This window comes from Schistocerca serialis, chromosome 1 (assembly GCF_023864345.2).
Source record: "Schistocerca serialis cubense isolate TAMUIC-IGC-003099 chromosome 1, iqSchSeri2.2, whole genome shotgun sequence".
Classification (NCBI taxonomy): Eukaryota; Metazoa; Arthropoda; class Insecta; order Orthoptera; family Acrididae; genus Schistocerca; species Schistocerca serialis.
The window spans coordinates 619,542,972-619,560,925 of NC_064638.1; the positions used below are offsets into that span (position 1 = coordinate 619,542,972).

At 39.0% G+C, this 17,954-nt stretch overlaps 1 protein-coding gene across 4 annotated transcripts in view; it reads right to left on the bottom strand.

Annotated features, from left to right (window-relative positions):
- Positions 1-16,144: 16,144 nt before the first annotated feature.
- LOC126478081 (golgin subfamily A member 6-like protein 22) overlaps positions 16,145-17,954 on the bottom strand; it is a 406,782-nt gene continuing 404,972 nt past the window's right edge. For all 4 annotated transcript variants that reach the window (XM_050103673.1, XM_050103671.1, XM_050103670.1 and 1 more), the window contains one exon: positions 16,145-16,927. In XM_050103673.1, the coding sequence (XP_049959630.1) occupies positions 16,537-16,927 (391 nt within the window). In that variant the 3' untranslated portion in view covers positions 16,145-16,536. The remainder of the gene's footprint in view (positions 16,928-17,954) is intronic.

The following is a 17,954-nucleotide window of genomic DNA, read 5'->3' on the forward strand; positions in this document are numbered from 1 at the left end:
GCATGTCCCTAAAAAATTCAAAGCTATGCCCTCAGCAGGAAAGATGATAACATCTTTTTCGACAGCACCTGAGGTCCGATACTCACAAATTCCCCAAGCATAGAAAAACTATTAAGTTTTGTGTACTGTGAGATACTCCTCACCCCACCAATGCCCATCGAGAGCAAACAGCCTGGGCTGCTCGTGGAGGGAGAGATTCTGTTCCATGATAATGCATTCCCACACATCTACAAGGTCACACGAAGTGTAATGGTCAAGTTGAAGTGGGAAGAACTTGAGCATCTGTCCTACAACCCAGACATGTTGTCGTGTAACTTCTATGTGTTTGATCCACTAAGAAAACATTGCAAAGGGAAACACTTCAACTCAGATGATTAACTGAAGGACACTGTGAAGGACTGGCTGCTGTTGCAGCCACAGGAATTCTGGTAACAGGGAATCCTTCGGCTCATGAAATAATGAGCTAGTTGTGATCAGGTCTCTGGGGATTACTTTGAGTAAAGACTTGATTAAATCCACAGTTTTGTTTTGTACCTTCTTTTGAATGCCCCTCATTTTAGTATAGTAAAGTATGCTATATTACAGAAGTATACTATGATACTAGAATATTCACTAACAGAACTAATTCTGCTTGTTGTATATTAGATGGAACTTTGTTAACATATATGAGAAACAATAGTGGAACTAAGATTGTGTCTTCTGGAACATCGTACATGATTTCTCACCAATCAGAAGAATCTCCCCTGCTTACAGTAGTTGAATTATTAAGTGTAACTCTCTCCATTCTTTTGGTAATATATGTCATTATCCAAATGCTGGCTACACTGTCAGTTCCATAAAACCTCAGTTTATTTAAGAGCATATAGTGATTAACATCTACAACTACACTCTGCAAACCATTGTGAGGTGCATGGCAGAGGGTACATCCCTTGTACCAGTTATTGGGGTTTGTTCATGTTCCATTCATGTATGGAGCAGGGGAAGAATGATTATTTGAATGCCTCTGCACATGCACTAATTATTCTAATCTTATTCTCATAATCTCTGTTTGAGTGATACATAGGGAGTTGTAGTATATCCCTAAGTAATCATTTAAAGGCAGTTTTTGAAATTTTCTTAATTGATTTTATTGGGATAGTTTATATCTGTCTTCAAGAGTCTCCCATTTTGTTTCCTTCAGTATCTCCATGACACTTTCCCATGCATTAAACAAGCCTGTGACCATTCATGCTGCCCTTCTCTGTATACGTTCAATACACCCTGATCTGATTGAATATTTATGCAGCTTCTTTCAGATAGTACTTCATTACAGGTAACTGCATCATCTGCAAAAAGCCTGATTCTACTATTAATATTGTCTGCAAGTTCATTAATATATGACATCAACAGCAAGGGTTCATCTACATCTACATCCATACTCCGCAAGCCACCTGACGGTGTGTGGCGGAGGGTACCTTGAGTACCTCTATCGGTTCTCCCTTCTATTCCAGTCTCGTATTGTTCGTGGAAAGATGGATTGTCGGTATACCTCTGTGTGGGCTCTAATCTCTCTGATTTTATCCTCATGGTCTCTTCGCGAGATATACGTAGGAGGGAGCAATATACTGCTTGACTCTTCGGTGAAGGTATGTTCTCGAAACTTTGACAAAAGCCCGTACCGAGCTACTGAGCGTCTCTCCTGCAGAGTCTTCCACTGGAGTTTATCTATCATCTCCATAACGCTTTCCCAATTACTAAATGATCCTGTAACGAAGCGCGCTGCTCTCCGTTGGATCTTCTCTATATCTTCTATCAACCCTATCTGGTACGGATCCCACACTGCTGAGCAGTATTCAAGCAGTGGGCGAACAAGCGTACTGTAACCTACTTCCTTTGTTTTCGGATTGCATTTCCTTAGGATTCTTCCAATGAATCTCAGTCTGGCATCTGCTTTACCGACGATCAACATTATATGATCATTCCATTTTAAATCACTCCTAATGCGTACTCCCAGATAATTTATGGTATTAACTGCTTCCAGTTGCTGACCTGCTATTTTGTAGCTAAATGATAAAGGATCTATCTTTCTGTGTATTCGCAGCACATTACACTTGTCTACATTGAGATTCAATTGCCATTCCCTGCACCATGCGTCAATCCGCTGCAGATCCTCCTGCATTTCAGTACAGTTTTCCATTGTTACAACCTCTCGATACACCACAGCATCATCTGCAAAAAGCCTCAGTGAACTTCCGATGCCATTCACAAGGTCATTTATGTATATTGTGAATAGCAACGGTCCTATGACACTCCCCTGCGGCACACCTGAAATCACTCTTACTTCGGAAGACTTCTCTCCATTGAGAATGACATGCTGCGTCCTGTTATCTAGGAACTCCTCAATCCAATCACACAATTGGTCTGATAGTCCATATGCTCTTACTTTGTTCATTAAACGACTGTGGGGAACTGTAGCGAACACCTTGCGGAAGTCAAGAAACACGGCATCTACCTGTGAACCCGTGTCTATGGCCCTCTGAGTCTCGTGGACGAATAGTGCGAGCTGGGTTTCACATGACTGTCTTTTTCGAAACCCATGCTGATTCCTACAGAGTAGATTTCTAGTCTCCAGAAAAGTCATTATACTCGAACACAATATGTGTTCCAAAATTCTACAACTGATCGACGTTAGAGATATAGGTCTACAGCTCTGCACATCTGTTCGACGTCCCTTCTTGAAAACGGGGATGACCTGTGCCCTTTTCCAATCCTTTGGAATGCTAGGCTCTTCTAGATACCTACGGTACACCGCTGCAAGAAGGGGGGCAAGTTCCTTCGCGTACTCTGTGTAAAATTGAACTGGTATCCCATCAGGTCCAGAGGCCTTTCCTCTTTTGAGCGATTTTAATTGTTTCTCTATCCCTCTGTCGTCTATTTCAATATCTACCATTTTGTCATCTGTGCGACAATCTAGAGAAGGAACTACAGTGCATTCTTCCTCTGTGAAACAACTTTGGAAAAAGACATTTAGTATTTCGGCCTTTAGTCTGTCATCCTCTGTTTCAGTACCATTTTGTTCACAGAGTGTCTGGACATTTTGTTTTGATCCACCTACCGCTTTGACATAAGACCAAAATTTCTTAGGATTTTCTGCCAAGTCAGTACATAGAACTTTACTTTCGAATTCATTGAACGCCTCTCGCATAGCCCTCCTCACACTACATTTCGCTTCGCGTAATTTTTGTTTGTCTGCAAGGCTTTGGCTATGTTTATGTTTGCTGTGAAGTTCCCTTTGCTTCCGCAGCAGTTTTCTAACTCGGTTGTTGTACCACGGTGGCTCTTTTCCATCTCTTACGATCTTGCTTGGCGCATACTCATCTAACGCATTATGTACGACGGTTTTGAACTTTGTCCACTGATCCTCAACACTATCTGTACTTGAGACAAAACTTTTGTGTTGAGCCAACAGGTACTCTGAAATCTGCTTTTTGTCACTTTTTCTAAACAGAAAAATCTTCCTACCCTTTTTAATATTCCTATTTATGGCTGAAATCATCGATGCCATAACCGCTTTATGATCGCTGATTCCCTGTTCTGTGTTAACTTTTTCAAATAGTTCGGGTCTGTTTGTCACCAGAAGGTCTAATATGTTATCGCCACGAGTCGGTTCTCTGTTTAACTGCTCAAGGTAGTTTTCAGATAAAGCACTTTAAAAAAATTTCACTGGATTCTTTGTCCCTGCCACCCATTATGAACGTCTGAGTCTCCCAGTCTATATCCGGCAAATTAAAATCTCCACCCAGAACTATAACATGGTGGGGAAATCTACTCGAAATATTTTCCAAATTATCCTTCAGGTGTTCAGCCACAACAGCTGCTGAGCCAGGGGGCCTATAGAGACATCCAATTACCATGTCTGAGCCTGCTTTAACCGTGACCTTCACCCAAATCATTTCACATTTCGGATCTCCGTCAATTTCCTTCGATACTATTGCACTTCTTATCGCTATAAACACCCCTCCCCCTTCACTGTCCAGCCTGTCTCTGCGGTATACATTCCAATCTGAGTTTAGGATTTCATTACTATTTATGTCTGGTTTCAGCCAACTTTCTGTCCCTAGTACTATATGAGCATTGTGACCGTTTATTAATGAGAGCAGTTCTGGGACCTTTCTGTAGACGCTCCTGCAGTTTACTATTAGCACATTAATATTGTTATTCCCTGTTGCATTTTGCCTACTCCTACCTTGCTGCGTCTCAGGAGGCGTCTTGTCGGGCCTAGGGAGGGGATTCTCTAACCTAAAAAACCCCCATGTGCACTCCACATGTTCAAACATACTTTTCTGGAATACACTCAAAGTTACTTCTACATGTGATGCTGACTCTCCATCCAAGATAACATACAACATGCTGTGCCCTCCCTACCAAAAAGTCCTCAATCCAATCACAAATTTCACTTGATACCCCATATTATCGTAATTTTGACAATAATCCCAGGTGTGGTACTGAGTCAAATGATTTTCGCAAATAAAGAAATGCAGCATCTACCTGATTGCCTTGATCCAAAGCTTTCAGTATGTCATGTAAGAAAAGTGCAAGTTTGGGTTCACATGAATGATGTTTTTGAAATACATGCTGGTTGGCATTGAGGTGATCATTCTGTTCACGATAGCTCATTATGTTTGAGCTCAGAATATGTTCTAAGATTCTACAACAACTCAATGTCAAGGATATTGGACAGTAATTTTGTGGATGACTTCTACTACCCCTCTTGTAGACAGGTATGACCTGTGTCTTTTTCCAAGAACTGGGCACATGTTTTTGTTCAAGGGATCTACAATTGATTATAGTTAGAAGAGTGGCTAACTCAGGCACAAATTCAGTATAGAATCTGACAGGGATCCCATCGGACCCTGGAGCTTTATGCATTTTTAATGATTTCAGCTGTTTCTCAACACCACTGACACCAAATACTCATTTAATTCATCTTTTCAGTGGTACGAGGATTATATTGGGGCAATTCTCCTGTGGTTTCCATTGTAAAAGAACATTTGAAAATGGAGTTAAGTAAGCTTTTGATCTGCTACCCTCTGTTTCACTTCCTGTACGAGCAGAATTTCTTTGGATTCTGTGAAAGATCACTTGACAATATTCTGCTAGAGTAGTCACTGAAGGTATCACACTTTGCTCTCTTGGCAGCCAAATGTGTTTCATTCAGCATCACTCTACTTATAGCCCTACACTTTGATTTACACCTATTATGCAGTAATCTTTGCTTCTTTAGACATAGTATACAGTGATTGTATACTATGAAGGTTCCCTCCCATTATAAACTGTTCTACTGGGTACATATCTATCCAATGCTTGGTCAATTGTTCTTTCAAACTTGAGCCATAGTTCCTCTACATGCTCCTGCCCTGTACTAAAAGTTTCAAGTTTCTCATTGATACATGATAATACTGATTTTTTTAATGTAGTTTGCTGAAGATATGTATCTTTCTGCTTGTTTTTGTTGTCCTCTGCACTTTGGTAATCATTGTTGACACAACCATGTCAAGGTCATTGATACCAGTTTCGATGCTGATATCATTGAAGAGGTCAGATTTATTTGCTGCCATTAGATCCAGTTTACACTGAAGAGCCAAGGAGACTGGTACACCTGCCTAATATTGTGTATGGCCCCCACAAACATGCAGAAGTACTGCAGTACGACATGGAATGGACTCGATTAATGTCTGAAGTAGAGCTGGAGGGAACTGACACCATGAATCCTACAGGGCTGTCCATAAATCCATAAAAGTACAAGGGGGTGGAGGTCTCTTCTGAATGGCGTGTTGCCATGCATCTCAGGTATGCTCAATAATGTTCATGTCCAGGGAGTTTGGTGGCCAGTGGAAGTGTTTAAATGCAGAAAAGTGTTCCTGGAGTCACTCCGTAGCAGTTCTGGACGTGTGGGGTGTTGCGTTGTCCTGTTGGAATTGCCCAAGTCTGTCAGAATGCACAATGGACATGAACGGATGTAGCTGATCAGACAGCATGCTTATGTACATGTCACTTGTCGAATCATATCTAGATGTATCAGGGATCCCATATCACTCTGACTGTACACGCCCCACACCATTACAGGGCCTCCACCAGCTTGAACAGTCCCCAGCTGACATGCAGGGTCCATGGATTCATGAGGTTGTATCCATACCTGTACATTTTCATCCACTCGATAAAATCTGAAATGAGACTTGTCCAACCAGGCCTAGGTGAGGCATATAGCTTTGTGTCGTGCAGTCATCAAGAGTGCACAAATGGGCCTTCGCTGATGTTCCGTCGTTGAATGGTTCATATGCTGATGGCCCAGCATTGAAATCTGCAGCAATTTGCAGAAGGGTAGCACTTCTGTCACACTGAATGATTCTCTTCAGTTGTCATTTGTCCTGTTCTTGTAGGATCTTTTTCTGGCCACATTGATGTCAGAGATTTGATGTTTATCTGGATTCCTGATATTCATGGCACACTCATGAAATGGTCATACGAGAAAATCCCCACTTCATCGCTACCTCGGAGTTGCTGTGTCCCATCGCTCATGTGCCAATTGTAACTTAAATATTGATAACGTGTAATTATAGCAGCAGTAATCAGTCTATCAACTGCACCAGACACTTATTGTCTTATATAGGCATTGCTGACTGCAGCACTGTATTCTGCCTGTATCAATATCTCTGTATTTGAATGTGCATGCCTATACCATTTTCTTTGGTGCTTCAGTGTATATCTATCATGAGTGGGGTTCCTAACTATTTGTTCAAGGTGGTTTTCAGAAAAGGCATTTAGTAAAATTTCATAGGATGTCTTATCACATCCACCACTAATAAAACTGTAATTTACCCAATTAATTGATTAAAGTCTCCACCGATGAATACAGTACGATTGGGGAACTTACGTACCAGTGAACTGAGGTTTTCTCTAAAGTTTTCGGTTACACCAGAAGATGAATCTAATGGATGATAGAAGGATCCAGTTATCATTTTTTGCCCACCCCTGATACTCAGTCTTACCCAAACAATGTTACCTGCAGCTTCAGTTTCTACCTTGGTAGATTAGAGTTTCTTGTCTACTGTAACAAATACAACACCTCCATTTCTCATTTTTACTTGGATAAGAGCTATTTTCTTGCTCTGAGCTGCATTGAACAAAACATTATCAATCAGGATCCTACTATCTTTATTCACTTGTGTCAGGAAGTTAATTACTGATATCAAAATTTTGGCCCCAAATAAGGCTCCCAGATAATTTTTCTGTCAGAGTCCTTTAAAAAATCTATATTGAAGTCACCACAGACTATTAACAGCTTGCTGCTGTCCAAAAGATGGCACTGTAAGGATTTCATGTGCCTTATAACAAATAGAAAATTTTTGCAGAGAGGATCCATTATAGTTACATTAAAAGTTAACTATTTTTGAATGTTAATTCACAGGCACACACTTCAGTGAGCTGATCACTGTAAAATATACTTGTTTCATTGTTTCTGAACTTGTCTTCTGTCTTAAAGTATGTAGCAAGTCCTACTTTTCCCATATTAGTTCTACATAAGTACAGTGCTAGGCTGCAGTCTTTTACATTTAATTTCTCTATCCCTATGGTTATGTGGTCCTCAGATAGGCACAGGATGCCTGTCTTTTCAGAGTTCTCTAAACTTTGTAAACAGACAGAAATCTTTTATACCTTTTACTAAATCCTCTAATATTCTAATGAAGTAAGCTAATCTTACTTTTCTATGTATTCTTTAGAATTTTGTGGGACATTTCTCTTGGTTTAATTTTTTCCGTAATAGGTTGCCTGATTCCTGACTTTTACCTAAAAAGGATCAAAGGGATCTTGCTTTGTGTGACAGTGGTACCTCTACAATTTCTGTAAGAAGCACAGCCAACCTATCTTTCCTCTTTTATTCAGGTTTAGAATGTGTCTAGTGTACCTACCCCCATCTGCCACCTGAAGCAACAGGGACTGCACTCATATAAGATTTTATTTCAGTCAGAAGCAGCCTGCTCAACTTCATGTTTACACCTCACAGCAGTGTTACCCCAGGGCTGATCATGGTACTGTAGGACCTCCACAAAACTCACACTTGTGTGTGAAGTTGGTACTCCTATTCCATTCAGGCTACATCTAATGTTGTAATTCATGTCTTTAGGCTGGCTGTTCCCTGCTCCACCTACTATGATCCTCTTTGTCAAAATCGCTACACAAATTCCCTATGTCCCCTGACAGCTGGCTAACACTTGGCTTCACAATACTTATGATCTGACATCCTGTTCATAATTTGTCCTATTCCATCTGATCTACACCCCTGCCAAGGCTACTATCCAGCAGTAAGACTCTTTTCTTCCTCATCTCGTGTTACTGACCTACAATTAGTTTATTTCCAAGAAGTCTTCCGCAAAAGAGTCTTGTTGAGTTCCCCATCCAATTCTCCAATACAGTAGCCCCAGTGGAATTCCAATGCACAATTTTCTCATGTCTGAGAACCCTATAGCAACACCCATGCATATCATGCATTGCAAAACATATTAAACTCTTAAAGATAGAACTAAATCACTTAACACACTTTACATTACATGAATTTTTTGTTATTTAAGATCTGCAAAAATTAGGCCATGGGACTATTAACACTATGAATTTGCTACAAGCATTTCTTGGTGAACCATGAAGTGTAATGGCAGTATATTGTTATTGTTTTCCTTTCACATTTCTTTATTACTTCAAATCATCACTTAGCTCTTTTACACATGAACACAAACAAACTATATTTAATATTTTTTGTGATTTGGATTTTTTTAAAATTCACTTTGTCTGTCTGTAAATATTCAGTTTGCTATTAAGTTAAAGGTTTGTTGATACCATGTAAACAAGTGTGTGTTTCTGTGCTAAAACAGAAAAAATAAAATTCTTAATGCTAATAATAGGGAATAAATTGATTGGGGAAATGGAAGAAAGTTGCAAATGTTATCTGCATTTGTGTTAAAGTCCACCGCTAGTGTGTTTTGATCTGTCGGCTAATGTAAAAGTACCTTGAGCATCAGGAACATTCACTGGAAGTTATATCTATGGAGATGTTCAGTAAAGGTAATAGTGTTACAATGAATAAGCACAGTGAAGGTCTGGTGTAAGGTAAGGACTAACAACTTAATTAAATGAGTATTTTATATGTTGCTTGAACATCTGGATGCTACAAAGCTGTAAGATGATGGGTGCTGGAATAGTTCACAGTTAACACAGAATAGAATCATGAACCTGTTTTGCAGTGATGTATTCAAAATTTACTGTGAAATCCAAATTAATTACTGGACTGTTATATCACAGCTGATGGAACTGGGAGCTTTAATTCTACCCCTGCAGCATATATGCCGCAAAGGAAGGTGAAAATCATTCTGTTGAGGGCAAAGCCTTGGTTGGTGACAACTATTTGGAAAACAAAGGACTTTAGATTCATATTAACATTTCTTTCAACAAATTTCACAAAGTAGTTATGAAAAATCATTGACATTACACAGAGAAAACCACTGCCTTTCACTCATTTGCAGATGCTGCAGTCGTGCCCAGCTGGGATACATCTGACAGCCTCATGCACATTTTTTTTAAATTGCCTCTCTTACTCAAACAAAGGTGACTTAAAAGAGTCAGCACTCTACTACTGAATTGTGGTATGGTATCCAAGTCATAATTCAGTTTATTTTACAGTTTCTGACAACTGCTTCTATAGAAAAAGGACAGAATGCAGTATTCATAACAAACGTTAACTGAATGTAGCAGTAGTACATGTAGTAATATACAAGGGTTAGACAAAAGTATGGAAACACTGCGAAAAGTGCATGCTTGAACATAAACGCAGATTGCTAGACAAGAACGCAGGTTGTGCTGCTGTATTTGATCACGAACGGCACCTGTGCAGTGTCCTCAATATGTTGCAGGTATCAGTCGTGGTTAGAACAGTGTTCTGTGTAGTTGTGAGTGCATTATATCAGAGGTAAGTGAATTCAAACTTGGGCAAACTGTTGGTGTCTTTATGGTGGGTGCTTTCATAACCAAGGCAGCCAAAATGTTTCGTGTTTAAAGGGGAACCATATCAAAGATTTATACTGCGTACAGGGAAAGCGGAAAAATGTCATCCACTAAGTCGCAACACAGACAAAAATGTGTGTTGCCTGATTGTGACAGACAGTCGTTGAAGATGATTTTAACAAAAAATAAGAGGAGGGCATGCACCTTTACTGTATGGTTAAATAATGATGGCATCCTCTCGGGTAAAATATTCCAGAGGTAAAATAGTCCCCCATTTAGATCTCTGGGTGGGGACTACTGAGGAGGACGTTGTTAACAGGAGAAAGAAAACTGGTGTTCTACAGGTCGGAGCGTGGAATGTCAGATCCCTTAATCAGGCAGATAGGTTAGAAAATTTAAAAAGGGAAATGGATAGGTTAAAGTCAGATATAGTGGGAATTAGTGAAGTTCAGTGGCAGGATGAACAAGACTTCTGGTCAGGTGAATACAGGGTTATAAATACAAAATCAAATAAGGGTAATGCAGAAGTAGGTTTAATAATGAATAAAAAAGTAGGAATGCAGGTAAGCTACTACAAACAGCATAGAGAATGCATTATTGTGGTCAAGATAGATACGAAACCCATGCCTACCACAGTAGTACAAGTTTATACAGATGCAGATGACAAAGAGATTGATGAAATGTATGACGAGATGAAAGAAATTATTTAATAGTCAGGGGTGACTGGAATTCGATAGTAGGAAAACAAAGAGAAGGAAACATAGTAGGTGAATATGGAATGGGGTTAAGGAATGAAAGAGGAAGCCACCTGGTAGAATTTTGCACAGAGCATAACTTAATCATAGCTAACACTTGGTTCAAGAAACATAAAAGAAGGTTGTATACATGGAAGAAGCCTGGAGATACTGGAAGGTGTCAGATATATTATATAATGGTAAGACAGAGATTTAGGAACTAGGTTTTAAATTGTAACACTTTTCCAGTGGCAGATGTGGACTCTGACCACAATCTATTGGTTATGAACTGTAGATTAAAACTGAAGAAACTGAAAAAGGTGGGAGTTTAAGGAGATGGGACCTGGATAAATTGGAAGAAACAGAGGTTGTAGAGAGTTTCAGGGAGAGCATTAGGGGACGAGTGATAAGAATGGGGGAAAGAAATACAGTAGAAGAAGAATGGGTAGCTTTGAGAGATGAAATAGTGAAAGCAGCAGAGGATCAAGTAGATAAAACGACGAGGGCTAATAGAAATCCTTGGGTAACAGAAGAGATATTGAATTTAATTGATGAAAGGAGAAAATACAAAGATGCAGTAAATAAAGCAAGCAAAAAGGAATACAAACGTATCAAAAATGAGATCGACAGGAAGTGCAAAATGGCTAAGCAGGGTTGGCTAGAGGACAAATGTAAGGATGTATAGGTGCATATAACTAGGGGTAAGATAGATACTGCCTACAGGAAAATTAAAGAGACCTTTGGAGAAAAAAAGAACCATTTACATAAATATCAAGAGCTCAGATGGAAACCCAATTCTAAGCAAAGAAGGGAAAGCAGAAAGGTGGAAGTAGTATATAGAGGATCTATACAAGGGTCATGTTCTTGAGAAAAATATTATGGAAATGGAAAAAGAGGTAGAAGAAGATGAAATAGGAGATATGATACTACATGAAGTGTTTGACAGAGCACTGAAAGACGTAAGTCGAAACAAGGCCCCGGGAGTAGACAACATTCCATTAGAACTACTGATAGCCTTGGGAGAGCCAGCCCTGACAGAACTCTACCATCTGGTGAGCAAGGTGTATGAGACAGGCGAAATACCCACAGACTTCAAGAAGAATATAATAATTCCAATCCCGAAGAAAGCAGGGGTTGAATGCTGACCCTACAACTTATCTTAGAAGAAAGATTAAGGAAAGGCAAACCTACGTTTCTAGCATTTGTAGGCTTAGAGAAAGCTTTTGACAATGTTGATTGGAATACTCTCTTTCAAATTCTGAAGGTGGCAGGGGTAAACTACAGGGAACGAAAGGCTATTTACAATTTGTACAGAAATGAGATGGCAGTCATATGAGTCAAGGGACATGAAAGGGAAGCAGCAGTTGGGAAGGGAGTGAGACAGGGTTATAGCCTATCCCTGATGTTATTCAATTTGTATATTGAGCAAGCAATAAAGGAAACAAAAGAAAAATTCGGAGTAGGAATTACAATCCATGGAGAAGAAATAAAAACTTTGAGGTTTGCCAATGACATTGTAATTCTGTCAGAGAGAGCAAAGGACATGGAAGAGCAGCTGAACAGAATGGACAGCGTCTTGAAAGGATCAAAAAAAGCAAAATGAGGATAATGGAATGTAGTCGAATTAAATCGGGTGGTGCTCCAGGAATTAAATTAGGGAATGAGACGCTTAAAGTAGTAAATGAGTTTTGCTATTTGGGGAGCAAAATAACTGATGATGGTCAAAGTAGAGAGGATATAAAATGTACAATGGCAATGGCAAGGAAAGTGTTTCTGAGGAAGAGAAGTTTGTTAACATCGAGTATAGATTTAAGTGTCAGGAAGTCATTTCTGAAAGTATTTGTATGGACTGTAGCCATGTATGGAAGTGAAAAGTAGACAATAAATAGTTTAGACAAGAAGAGAATAGAAGCTTTCTAAATGTGGTGCTACAGAAGAAAGCTGAAGATTAAATGGGTAGATCACATAACTAATGAGGAGGTATTGAATAGAACTGGGGAGAAGAGAAATTTGTGGCACAACTTGACTAGAAAAAGGGATCCATTGGTAGAACATGGTCTGAGGCATCAGGGGATCACCAATTTAGTATTGGAGGGCAGTGTGGAGAGTAAAAATCGTAGAGGGAGACCAAGAGATGAATACACTAAGCAGATTCAGAAGGATGTACGTTGCAGTAGGTAGTGGGAGATGAAGAAGCTTGCACAGGATAGAGCAGCATGGAGAGCTGCATCAAACCAGTCTCAGGTCTGAAGACCACAACAACAAGAGGATGATAGCTGCTAAAGTCACTGCAGAACTGAATGTCACACTTTCAAATCCTGTCTGCACCAAAACAATATGAAAGGAGCATCAGAAGCACAGAATCGCAGGGAAAACTAGTAAAGAAAATGCATGTAACAGGAAAATGTGGTGCTAAAGCCATAAAAACTGGTGTATGGAGCAATGGAACAACGTTATTTGGTCACGAGTCTTGTTTCACACTGTTCCCAGCTTCTGGCCGAGTTTACATTATGAGAGTGAAACATGGTGATGGTTTGGTGCTGACTTGGGCAGCCATACTGTGGTACCCATGGCCTCCAAGGTCACATTAGTGCCAAGGACTACATGAGCAGTTTGTCTGATCAGGTCCATCCAATGGTACAATATCTGTTCTCCAACTCTGATGCAGTTTTACAAAAGGGCAAGGCCCCTGTCCACACAGCTCACATCATCCAGCACTGATTTTTTTAGCATGAGGGCACCACCACAGTCACCAGATCTCAATATTATGAGCATTTGTGGTCTACTTTAAAAAGAAGGGTGCATGTCTGCTATTGACCTTCATCATTGTTACCTGCACTTGCCACTATTTTACAAAAAGAATGGTATAATATTTCCTTCCGGCCGGAGTGTCCGTGTGGTTCTAGGCGCTACAGTCTGGAGCCGAGCGACTGCTATGGTCGCAGGTACGAATCCTGCCTCGGGCATGGATGTGTGTGACGTCCTTAGGTTAGTTAGGTTTAATTAGTTCTAAGTTCTAGGCAACTGATGACCTCAGAAGTTAAGTCGCATAGTGCTCAGAGTCATTTGAACCATTTAATATTTCCTTGGAAACCATACAGGACCTGAATTTATCCATTCCAAGAGGATTCTAAGCTGTTTTTAATGCCAATGGGTTTCCTACACTGTATTAGGCACAATAATTGGCTGTGTTTGTGGTGTTTTCATATTTTTTCCACCCACTGTAAATCATCTCAACAAATTAAAACTGTAAGCCCCATGTCAATTCAAATATGGCTCTGTCTGTCAGACCCATTATTGCAACACTAAACTGTTGAAATGCTCTTTATAATGTAGCAAATTAGGTGCAGCCTCTTGTCAATAAAAGCGAAGTCTTTGTCTCAGTGCAATAGTGTGTGTCATGGAATGAATTGTTACCAGAAATTACTAACTGGACTACAGTCCTTAACATCTTCTGAGATACATTTTGATACATTTTTCATCCTCAGATTGACATTCCACAAATATGTCTGTGAACCTTTGTGTTATATAAAACAGTACAATAAAAGAGGCAGGAATCTAAAGTAGTCTAGTTGGAGGTTTGTGTGCTCACATTACATGCTGTTTGGAAAGGTACAATGAGATTCATATATTTTTATTTTACTTCACAGAAGCAATTCAGTAACGTCATGTTACACCTGATTCTCTCACTGCAGAATAATTTACAATAAATAACAACTACATATTTTTATAGTTTTATTTTACATATTTTCCTTTTCTCTGTACCCATATTCCAGTTATTCCTAATTCCACACATGAGTGAAAAAGATGAAGGGAAAAATTAAGTTGTGTGGTAGGACATATACCACACTTGAATATCTAAGTGAGAAATACTATTTCAGAAACCAAGAGATGATGATAAAAGTTCAGGGGGGCCAATAGGTTTTGGTATGATGTGAAAGTTCTTCACTGTGCATTCTCTGTTACCTAGTAAAATATGAAATGGCAGGGATGAAAAACTGATATATTATACCTCTTTGGTAGCAATTGGCCCTTGAGAATTAAATACATCTTCAAATATATGGAAGCACCATCTTCTGTATTGTCTAAATGTTAATACAAAGGCTTAATGGTATTTTTTTTAAATTTGATAACAGCATACACAAATTCATATTTGAATAATTCTTTGTCCATAGTGACATAATTTATGAAAATCACACATAAAGTACTGTTTAAATATCATGGAACCAGTAAAATAGATGCAATAAAACACCCAGCCATTATACATAGCATACAGATCTCAAGAAAACTTGGTCCCTCATGAGCCCATCACTGACAACATCATTTTTCAAAGACTAAGCTCAATGTATTCAGATGCAACTGTAATGTGATGAATGTTGTTTGAAGTTCAGTTGAAATTCAACCTCATTTTCAAATCAATGTTGGTGTGCAACAAGGGTCTGTTCTCTCATAATTCAAATTCTGTAAGAACACAATGACAGTAGATCTTTTCCATCATTCTATTCTTGTATGATGTTATATGGTGATGGAGGTGGTGGTGTAATTATGTTCTCACTGATCGAACCCATAAAGGTCTCAAGAACTGGATCCTGATATGTGAGAATTATTTCAGCAGTAATGTGGTAAGATTGAACTAACAACAAAATATATTTAAGTGCTGTGTGGAATGGAAATGAAAACATTATATAGTCCATGACAGTCACAATGTTGGATGTTATGTATATGTTAATGGATGTGGATGACAGCAATCAGCAACAAATTGAGAGAAAAGTGCCATTGATGATATGGCCACATCACCAGAAGCAACAAAGACTTCATGGCAAAAACTGACCTTCATTATGAATAAGAAGGAAATTGATCTCCTGGTTGTCCCAAGAAATGATGGTGAGAGAAGGTCAAAGAAGACATGTAAGCAAACGGCCTCAAAATGTAGGATGTGCTTGAAAGGAAGCTGTGCTAGAAAGAGACCAAGCAATTGTACCCTGCATCAAAGAAAAAATATAAACAATTAATTTCACTTCTTTCTGGAACAAGTAAGTCATATTTTTTATCTTATCTAGTCATAGAGAGTGCACAAGAAAGAATTTTTATGTCAGACACAAACTTTTTGCCTAGACCAAGGGCACTGAAATTGTCATATAACGTTTTTTCTGTTTTTAAATCTACAGTAAAGTGAATACATTTTACAGAAGAGACATTTGTTGACATTATTTCTATGGTGACATTTCATTATGCTGCTTTCTGCCAAAGAACATTTCTGTGCTGTCATTTTCTTTTCTCTTCATAAAAAAATGAAGAGGAGAAGAAGGAAGAGGAGGAAAAGGGTGAAGAAAAAGAAGAAAAGGTACTTTCTTGTTTTCATCACATTCATAGTAAAATATGTTTTCAAATGCTTTATTTTTTGTTAATCCTTATTATTCAATAACCATTTTATTTTCATGACATATTTTATTGTCTGCTGCTCTCACAACACTTTTGACATATATTGATAACATGTATACAAATCAGAGTTTTTCAAAAAATCTTCAGTGATGTTACCATTCTTCTCATAATGAACTAAGACATAACAGTCACTAAAGGGATGTTCTTCAGAGAACATAGTTCGGAAAAAATTAAGTGCAGGAATATTACAAGAAATGATCCTCCAAAACATTGTAACACACTGAAGATGCCATACTGTTGGCATAAAATTGCACTGGCATTCTCACAATATAGTACTGTAAGTGCACTTGCAAGAATATATATCAAAATGGTTGACAAATAAAACTTGTCAACTACCTATCATTGGAGTAATAACATCAGTCAGAGCATCTGTAGATGCTGACCGATTTGTAAATCGACCATAGTGCTCAGAAACAAGAGGTAATGAAGAAGAGTGCAATACATTGGTGGTCATGCCGCTATTGAATTCAGGACTGCCTCCTCCTTTGCGGCAGCACTGTTCTTGCTGTGGATCTAAAATGCCTGTCACACTTTGGGGACTACATATTACTTCTTGGTCTTTGAGCATTTTCATGAAATGCAATTGATAGTATCTTTTTTCCTCTGTCAATAACCTCAGTTCATTATCACGCTCTGCAAGAACTTTCTTGAGATCTGCTATCACTTCTTCATGTTCTTCATGAATAGGCTGTTTCCGCAAATCTGTGGATGTATGGAGCCTGTGAAAAGAATTTAAAAATTGAAGTCCTTTAACTAAAATGGGCAGTGAAATTCAGCTGTTTCATTAACATAGCAAATAAAATTACCATTACATCAATTTATAACTATCCATGGCACACACAGATGATACAGTTATCTGAAAATATTTTAATATTTTGATCAAAAGGCCTCACAATTTGGTCACTTCCCTTCATATTATTTCTTTGTGCCCTTCATAAAATTTCTACACAGTTTGTGAACCACAAAAATTAAAGTATGCTGTAACTGTATTCTCAAATCAGGAGATCAGCTGAACTTCTCTGAAAGAGTTCATACTTCTAGTGTGACAATATTACATGGTACAGAATCATAATGTATTTTCTGACATGGGCTTTTGTTGTGTGAATGCAAACTCTCCCTGAATTTACTTCTGATGAGAAGCTCTCTGGTTTCCAGCCATGTAGTAGTGTTAAGATACGATGTATTTTATCTTAATGCTACCACCTAGCTTGAAACCCAAAAGATTTTCATCAAGTTTTGTTGTTATTGTGGTCTTCAGTTCCAAGACTGGTGTGACACAGTTCTCTTAACTAGTCTGTCCTGCACAAGTCTCTTGCGTGAATACTGCTACTTACATCCATGCGTGCTTGCTTACTGTAGTATAGCCTTAGTCTCCCTCTACTCTTTTTACAACCATCTCCTCCCTTCATTACCAATCTGACAATGCCTCCATGTCTCATGATATGTCCTACATCTACATCTACATCTACATCTACATCTACATTGATACTCCGCAAGCCACCCAACGGTGTGTGGCGGAGGGCACTTTACGTGCCACTGTCATTACCTCCCTTTCCTGTTCCAGTTGCGTATGGTTCGCGGGAAGAACGACTGTCTGAAAGCCTCCGTGCGCGCTCTAATCTCTCTAATTTTACATTCGTGATCTCCTCGGGAGGTATAAGTAGGGGGAAGCAATATATTCGATACCTCATCCAGAAACGCACCCTCTCGAAACCTGGCGAGCAAGCTACACCGCGATGCAGAGCG